This window comes from Seriola lalandi, unplaced genomic scaffold (genome assembly GCF_002814215.2).
Source record: "Seriola lalandi dorsalis isolate HSWRI2012SDOR001 ecotype SW California unplaced genomic scaffold, Sedor1 jcf7180002054898, whole genome shotgun sequence".
NCBI classification, from domain to species: domain Eukaryota; kingdom Metazoa; phylum Chordata; class Actinopteri; order Carangiformes; family Carangidae; genus Seriola; species Seriola lalandi.
This window is the reverse complement of record NW_019525450.1, coordinates 1,915,834-1,936,723: the sequence shown is the minus strand read 5'-3', so window position 1 is coordinate 1,936,723 and position 20,890 is coordinate 1,915,834. Positions and strand designations below refer to the sequence as shown.

The 20,890-nt window shown below is 40.4% G+C and overlaps 1 protein-coding gene across 1 annotated transcript in view; it reads left to right on the top strand.

The window, feature by feature from the left end:
* Positions 1-12,682: 12,682 nt before the first annotated feature.
* The window catches only part of mtss2b (MTSS I-BAR domain containing 2b), a 65,432-nt gene continuing 57,224 nt past the window's right edge, over positions 12,683-20,890 (top strand). The window contains 1 exon segment of the mRNA XM_087180235.1: positions 12,683-13,322. Coding sequence (XP_087036361.1) covers positions 13,236-13,322 — 87 coding nt within the window. The 5' untranslated portion in view covers positions 12,683-13,235.

Below are 20,890 nucleotides of genomic sequence, written 5' to 3'. Positions count from 1 at the left end.
GGGGGGGTGGGGCATGAACTCAATAAATAAATAAGTGCATAAAAATTGTGGCCACTTTTTCCAAACTCATGAGACAATTATTATTATATATACAAATAATTTTATAAAATAAACACTGCTCAGCTTTTGTTCTGCACGTTATGAAAGGATATACAGAATACAAACTGGAGTTATGTGTTATGTGTGTGACCATGTTGACAGGATGTAATGAAACAAAAACACACACTCTCATCTCATGGGGCCTGTAGACAGCAGCACATATGGGCACCATGATGAGTCACCTCACAGTGATTTATTTAGAAAAATTCCAACACTCAGGACCTTTAATTACAGCAAAACAATATTTTTTATTAATTAATTTATTTATTTTTTGACATTTAAGTACAGATGGTCAGCTCATAAAAATATTTTTTAAAAATGGGTGATTTGTCCATGGTGGTTTTGCTTAGTTTTTTTTTTTTTTGAATAATTAAGGTCATGTACTAATCCTTTTCCTGTCCCCAGCATGTCTGATCTGCTATTAGCACAACCAAACCTACATGCAGCAGAAGGAAACTTGTCTCAAGTGGCACATTAGAATGCATTTACAGTGTACTGTACTTAGCTTTAATGTAAAGGGAAAGGTCAAAATTTTAAAGAAGACCACATGTAGTCCTGCAGTCCACATGCACTTGTTCCAGAACTGACCTGGAAGCAGTGCTTAGTTCATTTCATGGTGAACTAATAAAAGCGCTGCAGCCCACATGAGAAACAAACCTTGGTCATCCGTGTTGCCTTTAATGTCAAGAATCCTCTGTGCACAGCTGCTCCTTGTGTCTATGAGGAGATATCATCAGTATTTTTTCCCTCTAATCCTGAAAAGTTACATTCATCAAGGCAACATCACTGATCACAAACTCTCATCCATAACATTTCCTGTAACTGCCTCACAAACGCTGACAATTGGCCAACCATTCTGGACTACAGCAGCTACAGCCGGCAGACATTAACTAACATTAATTGACTATCTTAACAATGACATGTACTGCTTAGATGACGCACTGCAACAACAGGCTCTATTTGCATATACAAACATCCATTCTTTTTTTGTGCTGATAAATGTCCTTCTAAATAACAGCCCTGTCTGTGGTTCATGACAGCAGAAGTAATATTAGAACTGAACAGAACAAAGTAAAAATTAAGGTTTCAAAATTGATGATTTTTTTAAAAGTAAATTAATAAATGATAAACATTATATACACATAACAATATTCATTTAAAATTAAATTTGAAAAATGTCAGAAAAATGTAAATTAAAATGAACATTTATCATTAGATAAACATTACATGAACGTAAAATTAACAAGTTAAATTTGTTACTTTAACAACAATTAATTAATTCTGCAGTCAAATGTCCTGCCTGCCAGTGCAGAGATCAGCTGCACACACCACTCAATTTGGGTTGTGGGTTGCCAGGTTGTGGTAACAGGTGGGTTGACATTGTACGTATGTGTGTCTAGCTTGTGTTTCATACAAACATACAAAACGTATGGATCCGTGTATGATGATTATTTATAATAAAGGTTGAGGGCCATGCAAATTACAGGAGTTTGCTGGGAGAAACAACAAACCAGGAGGTGCCAGGAGATAACCTTGAATCGTTTTTATTCTTGGGAAAAACAGGAGTGCTGGCAGGTACGGGATGAATAATGGAGTGTGGGGTGTTCTGAAACCCTCTTCTGAAACGGAGCTAGAAAGGGGTTGCAGGCGAGAGAGAGAAAGAGATCCACTCTGATAAAGCACACACACACTGGCAGACCGGGAAAGGAACATCATCCCAACATCATCCCAACAAAAACAGGGCTCCACCAGCATACTATGAACCCCCATAAATACGATATATACTGAACTACTTGTAGAATGAGAAAGAAGAAGAAGAATAACGATGACATCGGCTGCTCCTTTAATTTGACTCATGTCGAGATCATATGCCTGCAGAAACAAAGACCATCTCAATAGGTTTGTGTAGGTCAAGATGGGGGTTACTCCCGACTGCACTTATACATCAAAATGTTGCAATGCCCAGATAAGTACTGAAACTTCTTTCTCTACAGTTACTTTGGCAACAGTTTTCAAACAAGGTGACTAGTCTTCATCTCTCCCTGGTCGTCCCTGCTCTGACTACCTACCTGTAGCATAAACGCTTTGTTGATATGTGGACTTTACATAATGAAAAGTTTACTGACATTCAGATGACCAGACAAAAGTTTCTGTGTCCGTCAGCAGCTCAGTTAAAGGGAACACATCAGTGGAAATGTTATGTAGAAAGTCATATAGCACCCAAACACACCCCAAAATGTGCTGGAGTTCCTTTCTTCTTTTTTTTTTTGTAGGCTGCAGATTCTCAGTGATTTCCCAAACACCGGCCTTGATGGGAGCCACATCTCGTGCAACATGCAGCCACTGTTGCCATGGCGAGCTCATGCTTGGCCAAGCTGGTGAGCTGCACTTTAACCAAGGGCTCAATCAGCATGGCTGTAAATGACCAAATTGTCAAGATATGTGAACAGAGCAGCTGTTTAAGCCCAACACAACTCTGTCATGTTAATTCCCATAAACCTACACAACATTTGTTTACTTTGCTGATGCTATTTTACACTGGTTTATTCACTCACATTTGTACATGACGAAAAAACCGACCGATGAATTCAAGAGGGGAGAGCTTCACCAGGTCTTGTGGGTCTGTTTCAGGTCAACTCTCTCACTTACTCACAACAAAATGTCTCTTGAGGAGAACGTACTTTATATTACGCCGATGTAAAGGTTAGACCGGCCTGTTAGACTCCTACCAATCAGATTTCAGTCAGTCAGTATGCATATCCACAGTAAGACAGCAGAAAGAGGACGGTACGGTAAAAAATATTTATATGTGAATTTCCCAAATTCTGTGAACTCACTGCAAAAACATGTTTCCCATTTCAACAGTTAAAATCAGTGTGTTTCTAAACTTCTAACAGCTGGTATGAAAATACAGCTGTGCTGCCAGACTGGTGTGTGTGTGTGTGTGTGTGTGTGTGTGTGTGTGTGTGTGTGTGTGTGTGTGTGTGTGTTTCGTCTGTGAGATGCGTCAGTAACTGGGGCAGAACTGATTGTTGCTGATGGCTGTAGGCAAGCGCAGACCTACATTCTGCTCTGCCATACAGAGGAGGAGGAGGAGGAGGAGGAGGAGGAGGAGGGGTGCAGGGTGCAGGAGGGTAATAAAAAAATTGGGGTTTCTCCTGTATTCCTCTCCCTCCTCTATCTTCCCTTCTCTATGGCAACCACCCACCCCCCTTTTCTTGAACTGTCCAAATCTTTGTTCCCTCTGCCCTCCCTACATCTCTTTATTTTGTCTGCTGTGACACTTGACAGGCACAGGGACTTACTCAGCACACAGACAGGAAATGACTCTGGAAACGAGAGAGAGAGAGAGAGAGAGAGAGAGAGAAAATCGTGACTGAATAAAGAAAGAAGAGAGGGGAGAGCATATGAGATGAGATAAAGTGAGAGACATTGATGTGGGGGTAAAGAAAGAAAAGATCACACCATCAGTCAGCTTGATAATTCCGACGCCACACGTGACATAATATCCATTTCCGGGTCCAAAGTTCAGATCCCAAAAACAAATAACAATGGCAGTGGAACCTGTGAATCTTTTCATGATCACTTCTTTCTTTAGTGAGGCGCCAATAGGTTTTCTGTGCTGGTACGATCAAGGGTAGAGTTCAGGCGTCCATGAAGAAGAGAATTTACAAGGTTGAGGTGAGTTAGCAGCTAGCTAGTCGACATCTAAAGATGATATGCCATGTCCCTGCTGAGGTACAGTATTTCTGAAAAAAAAAAAATTACATGACTGCTATAACTTTTGATATATGAGGCTAATATATACACAACATTGTATAGATTGATTTCAACTATCCCAGAATTTTTCCAAATGCAGAGTACATCGTTTTGTCAGCATCAGATCTAATGGTACCTAAACAGCACAGTTTTTTTAGGTGTAGGATTCCAGTATTTTCGTTTTTCACTATTGCCAGACATGAACGCTGGTTTTGGACAAAAACCTTGTAATGCGTTGATTGAAAATATTTTTTAGTGTCTAATAATATTTGTTTTAGATTCTAGATTTAAAACAATATCTACACATGAGTATGGTTAAAGTTCCTCTCTACACATGTTTTACACCATGTAAAAATGCTCTAGCATTAACATCAGTGAGACTCAGCCACATAGTTAAGCGTCAGACCCAGACTCAGGAGTGTTTTTTATACATTATTGTCACACTTTTTTTTTTTACCATTTGAGAAACCAACCACGACAATTCACTAATCAGTCAAAGTGACATATAAAAATATCAACTTTACAAATATGAGGGATTAAATGTGGTTTTCACTGAAACAGTCTTATCGTCTATGGCCGTATCTAAAACCTGCTTCCTGTAATTATATATTGCTGACAAATGCTGTCATATCAAAGGTCACTGCTGGTCACAGTTCCTCTATGCCCAAAAAAAAAAACAGCAAGTTCTTGTTGGCTCTTCTTCCAGCTGATGATAAATCACTTTCCTAAAAGAGCAACTCACCAGATGACACGTACAGTAGTTCACATATTGCAGGACATTGTTGTGTTGTTGAGCGGCTCACATCTGCTTTCAGTAGGCAACATCAGTTGCTCAAGTTCTGCTGCTTCCTCTCAAAAGAAATGCCCCTGTCATCTCTTTTTATGGTCAGCTGACATCTGATCCCTGACCCCACACAGGAGCACTGGTCGGAGCACATTCTGTTTTGCCTATGTGTGTGTTTGTGCATCAACAGAAAATATGAAATAACTCCTGTTTAGTTATTGATTTTTTTTCTAAAGCCCTAATGGTTCGTTTTCATCAATAATGTTTGTAATTGTTAGCATAAAACTCCCCTTTATTTTTAATTACTAAGAAACATGTCATCAATTAAGTGCTGTATGCGAAAATACTTTTAAGTGTTCAGAAAAACAGCAGTGGTTAATAAAATGGTGGGAAACTATGACTTTCACAGTTACCTGCCACAATATTAATAAAATAAATAAATAAATATTAATCTAATATAAGAGAATATAAGTAAAGACACAACTTTTTCCTACATGATCTGAGGCAACAGCAGCCTGTGATTCAAAATGGCAGCAGGAGGTAGGCAGAAGCTTTTCTCTTCATTGAATGTGACTCAGCCTCTTTTATTAGATGTTCAACTCTTGACACAGAAACATGTTCATTTCAAACAGCACTGCTTCCTACACTGACTCCACACAGGCTCAGCTTTGTCATGCTGTATGTGATTCACCGCAGCATGTGAATCATCTTATTATGCTAACTCTTTTTTAGGGCATGTAAAAAATATGATTTTAAAACCCACGGAATGATCTTCTCAGCAGTTTTACCACACGCATTTCACACACAATGAATATTAAGGAATGAAAAATGCTTCTTTTTCCTTCATTTTATTGCATATGCTTCACTGTTGTGCCTGTGGTCAGTCATCCAGTGTAATTATCAGCAGGTGCATATTGGTTCCTGTTTCCCTGCTTACTGTAAAAAAAAAAAAGAAAAAAAGAAAAAAAAGAAAGTGGAAAAAATAAACAGGTGAGGATAGCAGCAGACAGGGTTTAATGCCAATGGGTAAAAATGTAGAATAGAAACATTTTGTACTGTAGCCTATGCATTGACACCAAAGTGCATTGGATGTATTATAAGAATTTTTTTTTTTCTTTTCACCCTAGCAGAGCAACAAATGCAGATGGAGCTGCATGATGGTGAATCAATAACTCACAGAAGGAGGTGGGATCATTTAGGTTGTGAATGATTCAGATAATGATTCTCTGACTCACTGAAATAAGCCTTAAATAGCTAGTTATTGTTCAAATGGGTAGTTATGAAAGAGTGATGAGAATTTGACAGTAATTTGGAGATTTAAAGTGGATCCATTTGTTATTAGAACTGTGCGTTTCAGTATTTGAATACTGTTATGTGAAAGGACTGAACTATAATAATGTAAGCTGGCAGGAACACTACAGACTCTTATAGGAATGAAGGACACATTGTGGCTGTGTTGGACATAATACATTTCAATTGCTATGTAAATAGTTTCCATTGTTTAAGATGTGCTTTTACAAACAATTGACATTTTGAAACCAATGCATATGGTTACATGCTTTAAGTGCTGTTGGATATCTTGTTAGAATATCTTAATCTGGCTAATTTTTGCATGTGGCTGATATCCCCAGTTCAGTTTTCAACAAGTTTATATCACATCATAAAAAGTAAGTTTACAGTGCTGCAGGTTCCCTCAATAACAATGAATAAATGGTTTACATTTAGAGTTAGATTTGGCAGACGCTTTTAGATGTACAGTGAGGAACAACACTCAAGCTTCAGCACAGTGGGAGACCTTGGACAAACTGCAAAAGGAGATCAGGTAAAGAAGTACACACCAAGTACTAGGTATGTTCGGGTGTTGAGAGAAGAGATGCATATTCAACAGATTCTTGAAGATAGAGAGGGACATCTCTGTTCTGATAGCTGGTGCATAGAAGCTTGTTCCACCAAACCTCAAACAAGGACGTTCCAGACTGAGATCGCCTTGTGTGTTGAGTTCAAGTCCAGTTCTATTAGATGGGTGCAGACCCAGAAGTCTCTCTGTAGACCAGCATTACTGACTTGAATTTGATTCGGGAGGTCATGGGTAGTCAGGGGAGGTCAATGAGCAGTGAAGTGACCAATGTGCTTTTAGGTTGATTGAAAACCAGACGCACTGCCGCATTCTGCATCATCTGTAAAGGTTTCACTGATGCGTGATGGAGAACAGGCCAGTCAAATCAGACCAGAGCAGTATTGTTATTCTAGTTCAATAATATTTCTTTGTACTCCTGTCTGTACTGTGTGTACATTGTCTACCTTAAAATTCTTGTTAGGATTAGAAATTTTCGTGGGTTTACAGTTTCAATTCTTAGTGTGAATCATTAAAAAGTCATCAACAGTTGATAGAACATTTTTGGTAATCGCTCAAAGACCAACATGAACATGACCAAACCACTACAGAAGAACATGTAAATATCCTTCATTCCAGTTCATGTGACTGCAGCAGAGAAGAGAAAGATTAAACTGAGGCTCAGTATTGTTGTATTCATGAAGTGCTCGGCCACCTCCAGGAAGTAACAAGAAGCTACAGCTGCTTCTGAACATTCATCCAACCTGAGGAAGATGAAGGAGGGGCACAATCAGAGAGAGTGTGCTGTTTGGAAGAAGCATTCACCCTCCATCAAAGGGAAACCTAAATATAAAGCTCCCTCTGAAACATCTGAAAGCTACCCCCAAAAAGTGGAAACAGCAGACTAAGCCCAAAGGGCTCTTCAACCATACTCAGTAAATTGGCTCCTGATAAGATATTCTTTATTATCCCCCAGCATCACTGCATCACAGAGCAGTGATCCACACAGTTTCTGAGGCCGACCACACAACTCAAAGAGCCTTTATGCTCCATGCCAGCACATGCCACTGCCTCACAAAGGTAATATGACTTACCTTTGTGACTGGGTGCAAACCCTGACAAACTGTTATGCGGGTATGTTGACTTGTAATCTCTGAACAGGAGAGTGTGAGTACCTGAAGATGGAGGTGGATGAAGCAAAAACATTTTTGAGACTGAGTCAACAATCCTCATCCTCCAATCTACCTGTACACCATAAACCACCAAACAAACAGATGACAAACCTCTACATTATGCGATGCAGCCGCGAGGTGTGAGACGTGCATGGTGTGCCTGCTCTAACCCATTCACATGGGTGCCGAAGTGAAAACCAAGACATTCAACCACCAACACGCACACGGCACACCTTCATCTGTTCACCAGTTCAACTGTTAAACACAAGGTGCCAGCAGCTCTGACAGATTTGGCCGCCAGCAAGTGTCACAAGGTCAGTAATACAAGGTTTTTTGTCTGGTAGCTGTCGCGTATGATAGTAACCCCTGGGATAAACAGAGCAGAAAGGTGTGTGTTTGCAGCAGAGGGTTGCTCAGTCTTCCACTCCTATGAAGTCTTGTGCGTAAACACACGCTCCGAGCGTTGTGCGTGCACAACTGTGTAAAAAGCAGGGCCTAAAAACAGGGCTGGGGCACCGAGGTGAAGCAAGTCACTGCAATGTGTTTCAAGAGTGAGTCAAATGGGGGGGGGGGGGGCTCGAAAAGGTTGAAAACGATTACTCTAAATAAACGGTTAACTTGTAACTTGACCTATGGGACTTTTTCTTTAGTCATGTCACTATGTTACCAGATTTCATCAACCTCTTATAAACCAGAATATTGATAAACTGTTTTTATATAGTTTTGAAATCAATTTGTAAAATACATATCCTATCATGACTTTTTGGCAGTTATTCTTGTAACCCCCTGCTGTGTGTGAAAACAGTCAGATGCTGATTTACCGTGGAAAAAGGGCGATTATCGACTCTTAGTTTTTGCAGACCCAAGAACCAATTGCCATGTCACACCTTCAAGAAGAAGTTAAAATATGTAGATACATAAACTGTGTAGAAAATGACATTCCTATTGTGAATAGTGAAAACTGGTCACAGATGTCTAAACATAAAATCATTACCCACGACAGTGACAACAATAAAATGGGCGATCGCTGGTAGATTTTTGGATCCAATACCAACAGGATGAGAGAAAAACATAACCAGGGGTTTTCATTTGGATGAAGGCAAACAAACAACACTGTCTGGCCCTCTAGTAGCTGTGTTGAAGACACCTTTAAATAGAAACCACAGCTCCACTGTTAGGAATGCAGTAAAACCTTGTCAAATTGATTTAACCTGGCTGGAATCTGTCACTTTACCATACACAGCTGTTAATACACCCACACTGTTTCCATGACTCTTTGAAGTATGTTTACTTTCTACACTGATCTGATGGTTTTCAGGAAAAGGCCTCGTGGGAGATAATGAGAACCAAAGAAAGATCTCGCTGCTGCTGAACACGTGCTCTGTAGTTTTCTGCCATGTCCAAGTGAAGCAGTAAATTTTACTGTGTAAAGCCAGAGAGTGTGTGAGAGAACTTTAAGCAGGAAGGACAAGACCACATGTGACCATCAAAACAAACATAAACACACAGTGATGTTTAGTTAAAGACAAGAATGCACTGGCTATGTGATACCTATTACATCCTTCCGTCTGTCAAGGTCACCATAGAGGACCATTGTAGCCACATGAATGCACAAACATGTTCACATATAGAGTGTATGGGCGTGTGCTCTGCTCTGCCCATCTGTCTCAGGATGCTGACAATTTGGCATGAGATTAAGTGTGTGTGCTGTGTGTGTGTGTGTGTGTGTGTGTGTGTGTGTGTGTACATGAGCTTGTCCCTATACACACAACACACTGTGTCACATGCTTGTTCTCACCTGCTCTCTGGAGCCCGAGACATTTTTTTAAGATCGACATTCATTCAGAGGGATCTTAAGGCAAAAAAATGTTCTGTAGATCAGATTTTCAAGTTGGAATTTCATATTTGGAACTTATTTTAGGGTCACGACCTGTGCTTCTTCACAAAGGCTGTTCCAATAAAAACATAATGTCAAGACGCCGAGTTCTGAAATGAGGTGATCATGTGACAATAACGTCTTAATGCCTGAAACCGATACAAGAAAAAGATCCCATACCGCTCACTGTGCCTGTCCAGTTTCCAAGCACTTCTCTCTTTACATGATCCATCTGTGGTCACAAGAATATCCTGGGCTCTGTGACCTTTGACCTTTTAAACATCATTCTGGTTGCTCACACTTATCAAGTTACTTGATAACTCTGTAAGTACTGTACATTTTGTCCGCAGATACAGCGCTGTATAGTATAATTTCCTCTTCTTCACTCTGTTATCTTAGTTTTATATTAGAATAAAAATGGAATATTATCAGAACTATGTTGAACTCTCTGACACTGTCATGGACACTGACACAGATCCACATTCGACAACAAACACTGACTGAAAGGATTACTACCCATGCGAGAACTGCCTTTTGTAGTTAGTTGTGACTGTATACACAATTATATAAGTCTACCTGACAGGCATTGTGATATCAACAGCGGTTCTTGTGACACCAGCTGAATTAATTTTCTCAGGGTCACTCACTAGATGATATGTCTTTAATTTGACACTGAAGGCATTACTGTGTAAGTGTAGTTGAAATTTAAGTCTTTCTGGACCTAAACAGTGTTGCAACTTGCATTACATTTTATACAATAATCACATCTAATACAATAAACAATAAAGTGAACATATAGTAGACTATGCTAAAAGAAAGAGAATGCTATTTTTGGCTAGATCTCATCAGACGGGCCAAACCCTATAAACGGGTCTGTCGCTGACTGACTGACATGGTTACATGTGATAAGGTTACAACATTGTTTGGCCCACCAAGTGCTGGAGTTGATCGTTGCTCTTCCAAAAATGATTTGGCATGAATCAGCAGTGTTGCCAACTTAGTGTCTTTGCACTAAGTGTCTTTAGCAACTTCTTTTCAAAAAGCATCTAGCGATAAATCTAGCGACCTTACCCTTGGATAAAAAGAAGTTAACCTTACCTACTCTCTGTAGAAGAGAGTTGCTAGTATTGCTCTGTTTTAACAGTCCAAGTTGCATTTAGTGCATGTCTATATCCACGTTTGCTAATTTATCAGCAGAAAAATGATTGCTGCGCCAGATGCATGGTTCAAACATATTGTACTTGGTCTCTAAATTAATCTTGAGCATAACATAAACCAATCAGAGTGCAGCTCCCATTCTCTTTAAAAGCACAAAACACATTAGACATCTTTTATGTCTTATTATAAGAATGCTTCTCTGAAGAGTCTCATTTATGTCCAAGACATCTGTGACGCATGGCAATGTTATGCAACACACAATGTGCCACAAACAATGCTCCGACCTTCTGAGGCTGCATTGTATTGTTCCACCTGACTTATCCCAACATCTGAAGCGCATTTTCAGCTCACTCTGCTTGTTGGTAACGCGTAGAGTTGTATGTGTGCAAGGTGCACCTGCCTAAAATACAGCCACAGAAGGTCGGAGCATTGTTTGTGGCATATTGTGTGTTGCAAACATTGCCATGTGCCATGGATGTCTCTTGGACATAAATGAGACTCTGCAGAGAAGCATTCTCATAATAGACCATAAAAGCTTTATTAGCTACTTTTTAACCAAGGCTAAAGTCAATAGATTTATTGCTAGATGCTTTTTTGAAAAGATATGTGAGGTTTTAAACTCCAATTGAAATGACTGTGCACCCTATACATTGCTTGAGTGTCACAAAGTTGTGCACCTTGCTGTCTACATATCAATTTTACAGTTCGAAAAATCCTATAAACAGTCTCATGAATTCATTGCTCTTTTGAACGTAAACATTCTGCAGTCCTCCAAACTCAGCTTGAGCCAGCATTATCTCTGTTTGCATTAGACAGAATTCACTGGTGTATCTTTCTGATGACATTAATACAGGATAGTTCTGTATCAGCTGCTTCAAGGGCTAGTATTATCCTTCAGAAACAGTCCTGTTTCCATGGATAAAGAGAGTTGAGAGAACTTGAGGATGAGCTGGCAAAGTTGTGACAAAGTTTGCTTTTAAAATACCTTCTCTAGAACTCAAAATATTTCGTTTTACTTGTAAATGTAAAAGAAAATCTGGAAATCTAAAGAACTATATGCAATTAGATTGTTGTAGATGATTCTCTGAACAGTAGCCTGTAGCAAAAAGGTGACATAGTTTATAAACAGATGATTCTCGTTTTTTTTTTTCACATCAAAGACCCCTAAACCGGCACAAATTAGATCATGGACCCCATCTTAATTGTTTTATTACAGAAAGTGTTTGAAACCCACGACCAAGATAGTCATAAATTCTTTCACTGTGTTGAAATTTCAGTGAAAATAAATGATGCCCCCTTTTTGCTGGAAAACCCCCACCCCCTCAAGGACCCCTTGGGGTTCCCCGGACTCCACTTTGAGAACCACTGCTGTAGATCATTGTGTCACACCAAGATGTCCAGTATATCTGTATCATCTGTTGTTATGATGTTCGGTTCCTTGGTGAGGGGCTAGGCAAACCAACTAACACGTCTCCAGGTTAGGAATTGAATTTTCAGAGATAAAACTCATCATGATAGATATTTTTTTTTAAAAGAAAGAAATAAAGTTGGCAAAGAAGTCAAACTTATTTACAGTGGACAGTCATACAGATGAATCTTAGCCAAGTGACCTCTGTCTATTTTTCATATAGGCTAGACCAGATAGAAGTGTGTCATAAGAAATCAACACCATGACATTTTTCAAAGGCTAATAACATCTTTACAGGTCACTGAAGGATATGAAATTTATATTTTTTTTAACTGATTAATAGCAGTCATCAGGTGCACATTTCCACAGACTTGCACCCTGGCCTCTGATAGCTAAATCTATTTGACATTTACCCCCTGCTGATTTTTGTTTGGTGGTCTACTGTGTGTCTCTGCGTGCGTGTGGCCATGTGACAGGCGGTCCAGAGTTGTCCAGCCTCCTTTTTTCACTCCCTTGCAGTTGCATGGATCGTATTACTGGCTGCTCTCCCCGCACCGCTGAGCCCACCGGCTCTGCGCCAATCACAGCCTGCCTTTACCTACGCGCACATGCATGCACGAACTCACAGACACAGACCCTGACATAAACACACACACGCGTGCGCGCACATACTGGGATCCACTGCTCCGATTCTCCACAGCTTTCACATGCGTCCCCACCGACTCCGCGTAGCGCTGGCTGCGCCAAGGTGAGCATGGTCGTACCGATACCTTCTGAACGTCTCACCGCCTGACTGACCCAGAGTCGGGGACAGAGAGAGAGAGAGAGCGAGAGAGAGAGAGCGAGAGAGAGAGAGAGTGAGAGAGAAAGAGAGAGAGGGAAAGACCATCTTTCCTCTCTCACAACCCATCTTCCCTTCGCTCGGAGGAGACCGCAACGCAAGCCGTTTGTTTCGGCATCATTCTTTTATTCACCCCCTCTCCTCCTCCTGTTCTCGCTGCACCCCCTCCCTGTTATTGCCGGCCGCCCGGTTTGAAGGAGGAACCGGGGAGCCCGGTCGTGATTTTGTGGAAATACATTTTTGCATTTTTTCTGCTGGGTGTTGGTAGCGCGCAGTTGGTGCGCGCTTCTGCAAATTCCGGTGAATGGTGGATTTGGCAAACATGGAGACCGTGGAGAAGGAATGCGGGGCCCTCGGGGGTCTATTCCAGGCGATTGTCAACGACATGAAGGTAAATAAAAGTCTTTTTCTTTTACGTTTCCGTGATCATGGTTACACACATGTGCTGCTTCCCTGAGATTAACCCTACAGACCAGTCATAATGGAGCTGGTGTCTCGGGCTGAAGTGTACGTTTAAATGTGTGGATAGGCTACTAATAAGCTGAGGTTCATTTTGGTTATATGTGACAGATAGCATTGTTTTACTGACAGTGATGCAGCGGCCCGCTGGGTTGTTGGTGCGACACCAACCCCCTCCACCACCACCACCACCACCACCTTGCATTGCCTGCAAATGCATCCATTGTCGGACACACTGAACACTAGATTTATCTCCTTTCCTCCGCAAAAACAGCCACCACACCCGCGAAACTCCCATTCCGCTGTTTTCCCTCAGGTTTATTAACGCGTCTGGCAAAATGTTGCGATGATGCGCACATAATGTAGATTGTGGGAATGAATAGCTTCCGTTAGAGCACTGGGGTTACCTATAAAAGCCCTGCATGAGCGGTTGGTGCCAGGAAGTCCATTTATCTCGATGTGTTTATGGGGCAAATTGAGATCTCAGAGAGGCCTCAAAAAATTGAGATTGGTGTCCGATAATGTACCTATACCTCGGGCAGGCAACAATACCTTTGACACATTCCGTTACATACACGTGTGGCCCTGGGTGGATGACTGCTTGAGATGCTTCATCATCATCATCCTCACCATCACCATCGTCAGTTAAGCCAAAGTCTGTCGACCACTAACCACTGCATATTCACCCTCGCTGTGTCGTTCTCGCCTCTTTTCCGTGGCGACTGTGCGTCTCCATGAGAGTGCAGCGTCATTGATTTTCTGTCAGGCTGATCTGGCAGGAAAACATGAAGGCGTGAGAACCCGCGCAGCCGTCAGACACCCAACCTTCTTGCATCTATGCCTTTTCAGTCTTGTCTGTCTGTCTCTCTGTCTGTCTGTTTTCCTCTACCCGCCTGTCTGTCAGTCAGTGATTCTGCAGCTTGATGGCCACAGCATGGCACCAAACAGCGGCTACCGCCAGGATTCACAGTGGTTCAGTACCCACTGAACTGCTAACTGCTGCTGCTGTAAGATGCTGTGGATGAAAGTGTCCATCAAATGGTTCATGATACAGAAACAGTCTCTGTCAATATGTCTGCCTGCCAGACGCCCATGCAGCTCTGCCTCCCATGCATGATGCATGTCTTCTCTTTGTCCCTAGAGTTTTAAATATTGTTGTTTGCTCATGCCTACATCATTGACAGGGGGTACTGCATGAGATTTCTATAAATCTGCTGTCCATTAGAGATGAAATGTAGACATACATTCTTTTTAAAGATGATGCTTTTCCCTTCCACATTTTATTTCCACTAGTGGGACCCCCATTGCAGAGGTCACAGCCAATGCTACACTCCTACTGTGCACTGAGGAGAGATTATTGGCTTTCTGTTGTGTTACTGAGACATGTGGGAGTAGGAGAAAGGGATTCACATAAGTCTGATCCTGGATACTAAGCACATGATACACAGAACAAAAGACTAGTTCTAATAGTAAATATACTGTAGAATATAGAAATCTATGAATTAATTCAATTTCAATACAATAGTTCAGCATTTGCACACTATGCAATTGTTGATTAACTAAATAAAAAATATCTAAAGAGGAACGAACATTGACTGGAGCATTGTGGGCAATTTAAAGCATTATTCCAGTGATTTAAAAGTAAATTTGTGGGACTGATTGCAGCAGATTTTTTCAAAAATAAAGGTAAAAATTGAAGCAGCAGATGCAGAAATATCCTGAGATGGTGTCCCTAGTGTGGGTCAAGATCTAAAAGCACTGGATCCTACATTTCCCATAATGCATGAGAGCACACGGCTCATTCGTTTGTATTTGGTAAACATGGAGGAGAGTCTGCTGAGATCTGTGTAATGGGATGCACCCGCTATGCAGATCATAAACCAAGGAGGTTTGGAGGGTTCTGCGCTAATGGGAAATCATTATTCTGCCAAATACAACCATTTTGAGATGATAACAGACCTGTGAAAATTTTCGTCCCTCTGAAAAACCATTCGGGCTGGTTGCATAGCAACATCAGCACCTATGACACAGCATCTGTACCGCTCCTTATTAGAGTTGGAGGATCACAGGATGGTGAGTGAGTGGTACACAGAGGTACTGCGGTACTGCAAGATGTCAAAATCAAATCAGCTCGTTTTTTAAAAAGGTGTTTGTTGCAGTTCATTTTACTTTTGGGACAGTAAATTACATCTCAAGTGCTTCTCGTCAAATGACCCCATAACCTACAATAATGGTCTTAAAGTCGAGTAACATGGTGTCACATTAGGTGGGTGGGCAATCATATGTAAATCTTTTTGAGTAGAACTCTAATCCTGCATCCTATTTCTGCTCTGGTTTTTATTGTGAACGTCCGGACTGGAAGTTGTGATTTGTATTTGTCTGGCACTTTGGTGCTTGTTTTGGATGTTTGTCTGCTCGCCGCTGTTCTTCACCCACAAGGCTGTTTTCTGCTTACAAATCGTGTCGCACTTTTTGCTTAATTCATATAGAGTATTTGTTTGGACAGTGCATATTTATTTATGAGGTGGTATGTATAAGTATTTTAACTTGAGCTAACCAGGTAGACAAGGCTTGTCCCTCTTCATGTTTTCCTTCCAGCAGGCAGGTCTCTCGTCCTGTGGACAGACAGAGGTTCTTGTTCTCCTCAGGCGGAGAACTGGTACATGTGCCGCCACACCAAACTCACCTTTTAATGACGCTATCTGTATGATTAATCTCAAAAGTCGATCATACGCCAAAGTAACTTTGCCCGTGATATAAGATCATCAGATCGACCTGTCACATTGTAGTCTTAAGAAAGCTGTGGTTTCAGCTGAGTCTTTGACTTTCCCAGAAATGGCTGTGAGCATAGTCATGTCCAGGCCTATACGTTTCATGAGCAACATGGTCAAGGACAATATCAGCAAAACCTCAAGAGTGAGTTTCTAACACTTTGTTAGAAACATTTATCTCTCTTAGGTCTCTGATGTTCAAACACAAACACACAGTACAGAATGAAACGGAGCGATCAGCGTTCAAAGAATACCACTTTAAAGACTTCTCCCCGCTCATCCTTCTCTTACACTGTCTCTGTATTCATCTATTATTCATCTGGGTTCTAATGGTCCTCCTGTTTATGTTATCCAGCTCACTCTGAAATATATGGGTCACTACAACCTGGACCAAAAAAAAAAAAAAAAAAGATTGCCCCAGTCTGGAGTGGATGAATTCCTCAGTCCCCAAGGAGGCAATGAATGAATGTCAGTGAGTGGGTGAGAATCACTGTGTCGTCAGCCCTGGAACTCACTCTGACGGGAAACAATGTGGCTTTAATCAGTGTTTCTAGCTCACTAAAGACGAAGCCATTTGTCAGAAGAAAGAAATGGATTAATAATTTTTCTTCATTGGATCTTGGGAACAGGCTGGTTTTGACAGCTGGGTTTATTAAGTGGATGCAGTCAAACAGTCAGTGCAGAGCAGACATCTTGAAAATCCCAATGCATGATTAGTGCACTTCACACTTTCTGTATAGTTTGGCTGCTGTGTATCAATAACACATCCGGGATGTGACTGTTATTAAGTTATCAAATCAATAGTTTGAGATCATTGATACTGTATACTGTGTATACTTTTGTTCTATTTAATTGCAGGAAGTGACCTTGGGATTTGGGAAATTGTGATCTTTATTTTTCACTGTTTTATAGCAATTTACAGACAAGATGTAAATTAATAGACTGAGAAAAAGAATCTACAGGTTAACTCATATGGAAATAGTTTCAGAGTTTCAGCCCTAAAAGTGAATCAAATCAAATCAAATGGCTTTTTGTAAATAGGGCATATTTAAAGACATGGTTATGGAACCACTCGAAAAACAACACTGACAATCTATGTCAAGTTTATCCTGACATAGAATAAATGCTAACAGTCATCTATGTCTTAGCCATTAATATCATACCTTTATTTTGTGGCCTAACTGATTTTAAATCTGAAATATTTCCTGAGCATTCAGATGTCTAGAGATGTGCTCTTCTTCTTCCAAACAGCTGACTTCAGTTCCCACAGGAATTATCAATAAACTCTAAAATCAAGACTGTTTTCTTTTCCTGTATGTGGGAGACAGGATAAAATTTGCAGCATTTGAAAATAAAGGATTGCAGAAGCTTTAGCTTTAGTTCCCCTAGTTTGTGGAAAACCTCCGTAAACACTATTATACACATTCATGTTTGCTAATGGGCCTGGTACTTGGCGCTTTTAGGTGTCATGCGTGCTCAGGAGTTCACAACAAGAGCTAAGCTAAATTTTGCTGTATGCCAGCAGCAGCAGATCCACACTGTGATAGAAAGCACTTTTTCTTCCTCTTTCTCTATCATCTTCCTCTTCCTCATCCTGCTCCTCCTCAGGTCCTCCCTTCCTCTTTCTCTTCGCAGCAGATCCTCCGCCCAAGGCAGCCAGTCACCCCTTGTGTGTCTGTGCAAACTGGCAATGGTCTCTTTTGTGTTGCACAGAAATGCACAAAAAAGAGGATGTCTGGTATTTAAAATATACTTTATGTATGAAACCTTTCCATATGCTCATACAGTGTGTTTGTGTGTGTGTGTGTGTGTGTGTGTGTGTGTGTGTGTGTGTGTGTGTGTGTGGGGCATTATGTAGTTGTCTGCCAATGTGTAGCCCTGGAGGCTATGTCTCGTTACTTTCTAGTGAATTGCACACACAAAGCAACGCGTGCACACAGGTCACAGAGGGGTAATATGATGAGACGCAGAGGTCATGTTCACGCTCAGCTGGCTATGGACCAGTGGATACTGGTAATATGTTGTTGACAGCAGCAGGAGGACGGAATAAAGAAGAATATGAATGAAAGAAAAAAGGCTAAAGGAAATCGGAGGCACTACGATTATATAAGTTAAAAATCCTTATAGAAGAACAAAAACATGTTTCGACTCAAAGGTTGTGTCCGAAATCACTCTCTCACTATCCAGGGAGTTGTGTATAGAGGACCGTACAGTACAGTGAGCTAATCTGCAAAATGAAAAAACACTTTCAGACACGACTTTTCTCTGCGCTGTTTTTCTTTCTGTCAGCACGAGTGCAATGCATGATGGTATATATTGCTTGGTTAGTGACATTACTTTTCCACGATACATTGAGAACACTAGGGTATAATAATTCTCACTATACATTCGGACAGCACTACAAATATATAGCGGACCATAAAGTCAGTAGTGAGGGATTTCAGACACAGCCAAATGATCTTCATTGGGTATAAAGCACAATTAGATATAGGTGTGCAATTTAAAATACTTTGAAAATGGTCATGTGACAAGGTGACAAGAGACGACATACAAAGCATAACAGTAAAAATGAACAGAAAATAGTGCAATGAAACATTACAGAAGCCTCTGTCTGATGGCAGAAAGGTCATAACTCAAAACAAATCACGAAGAATAAGAATAAGCTAAGGATCTAAATCTTGATAGGAAACCCCCAAATAGTAAAAACAAATACAACACAAACACATCGTACAGTATAATCACAGTGTATTGTAGTAATACAGACATGCTCAACAGTATAGTATAGCCACACTACAGTCCTCACCAGCACTTTAAAAGAGTATATCAACAGATACACTATATATATCAACAGAAGAAGAATATGATTTCTTTGTCCCTGAGGAAACAGGAGAGAAATCCAAAGTCTCTTTAGTCTGTTTTCAACATTTAGTTCTGTTCCGTCCTCTGTATACCATCAGGGCAGGACTTTTTTTTTTTTGCTTGGATCTAAATCGCTGCATAAAATATCAAAAGACGCATTGATATAGGCTGTAGTTAATAGATGCACATGAAATATGCGATGATTTAATTCAGATGTTGAAATACATTTTTTCATGTTTTTGTTGCCCACTAATACATTTTTGCAACAAAACACTAATCACAGAGATAACTGGACTACAATAGCACTGGTGCATGTCTTTGACACAGAGATCATGAGCAGCTTCCTTATTACCTTACTCCAGTGTCATCCTCATAAGATGTGCACTTTTTATAGCATAGCATTAAATAGTGGTTGTTGTTGTAGTTTATGTGGGCTAAAAAAATCATATCCATATTTTCCATTTTAAGTTGGAATACACACCAGACAGTCAAAACACATCCTCGCCAGATTTTACCAAGGGCTTTCAGTGATTAATTTGTTTTGACTATTAAAGAAAAAAAGATCATAGACAGATAGATTGACAAGAAATGATATTTATACAGTAAAACATTTGCTGTTTGAATCTTCTCTGATGTGACGATTTTCTACATTTCTTGTTATTATAAAGGAGTCAAAAATAACTAATAATAACAAACTATGTACTACAAAAAAGAGAAACAAAAGCAACAAGGAAAAAAAAACAAATATATGGAATGATAAATCAAGCAGGCCATTAGCTCATTGCTGTTGCATTGGAATCAGTGTATGGAGGCGAATTGCAGGACAGAAATGTGGAAACAGTGGTATGAATGTTTTTCATTGATTGATTCACAGCATGCTATAAAACTATGGAACACAAACATTTAAATTGTTCCATGAACAAATATGAGACATAAATTGAGGCTTTATTTTTTCTTTGAAGAAGACGTTTTTTCTTCAGTCGTGCGGAGTCAGATCTCAGAGAAAGATCTTCAGCTCAGTTACGGTGGGTAGCAGGAAGACTGCGGCTTTTTTTTGGCCAGCCACATCTGCTTTGCTTATGTTCTCTGGCCATGACCATACTTCACACCACAGTGTGTGTAGCCTACTATTTTACACACAGGCTCACATGTTTGTGGGTTACTGTTCCTTTAGTTCCACAGTGTTTGTGAGAAAATTGAAAATGTATCTTGAAAAGTATGTATTTAAAAATGATAATAAAAAATAAAAAAATGCATTCAGACACAAACCCAACTGGCAAGGAGCTTTCTTAAAGCTTTCCTAAAGCTCGGCGGCTGGATAAACTCCAACATAGACATGGGCATGGCCAGTGGATATGCAGGTGGTTCTGTTTAAACCACTTCAGGTGTCTGTATACGCAAATATTTTCAAACGTGTGCAGTCAGCATTTTGGTCAGTGGATTGGTCTTGCAGCCATCAACAGATGATGGAAATTTTGTTACAATGACACCAAGAGTGTTATTTACAATCATAGACTGTAAATAAAGATGGACTTGGCACCCATATGTTTCTGAAGATTGGTTTTGAAGCTCAAAGTGGGCTGCTCTACCCTCGCCAACTTGGCAGTGCCTGATTCTAACTCCCGGCTAATCCAAAAATGGGCAAAGAGGTGGGGCGTGTGTGCAGCCGAGACTTTGGTGCATGCCAGTTTAATAACTGTGGCTAGCTTACACTCCTGATAGCGTCGTTCATTTTTCAGCCCTGGAGGTTGTCTACAACTCAAACACACCTGTGTTTGGGCAGTTTTACCAAATCTTCCTTGCAGATCCTCACAAACCCTGTCAGACAGTGTCATATACAACATATACAATTAATGATTATCTTTATTAT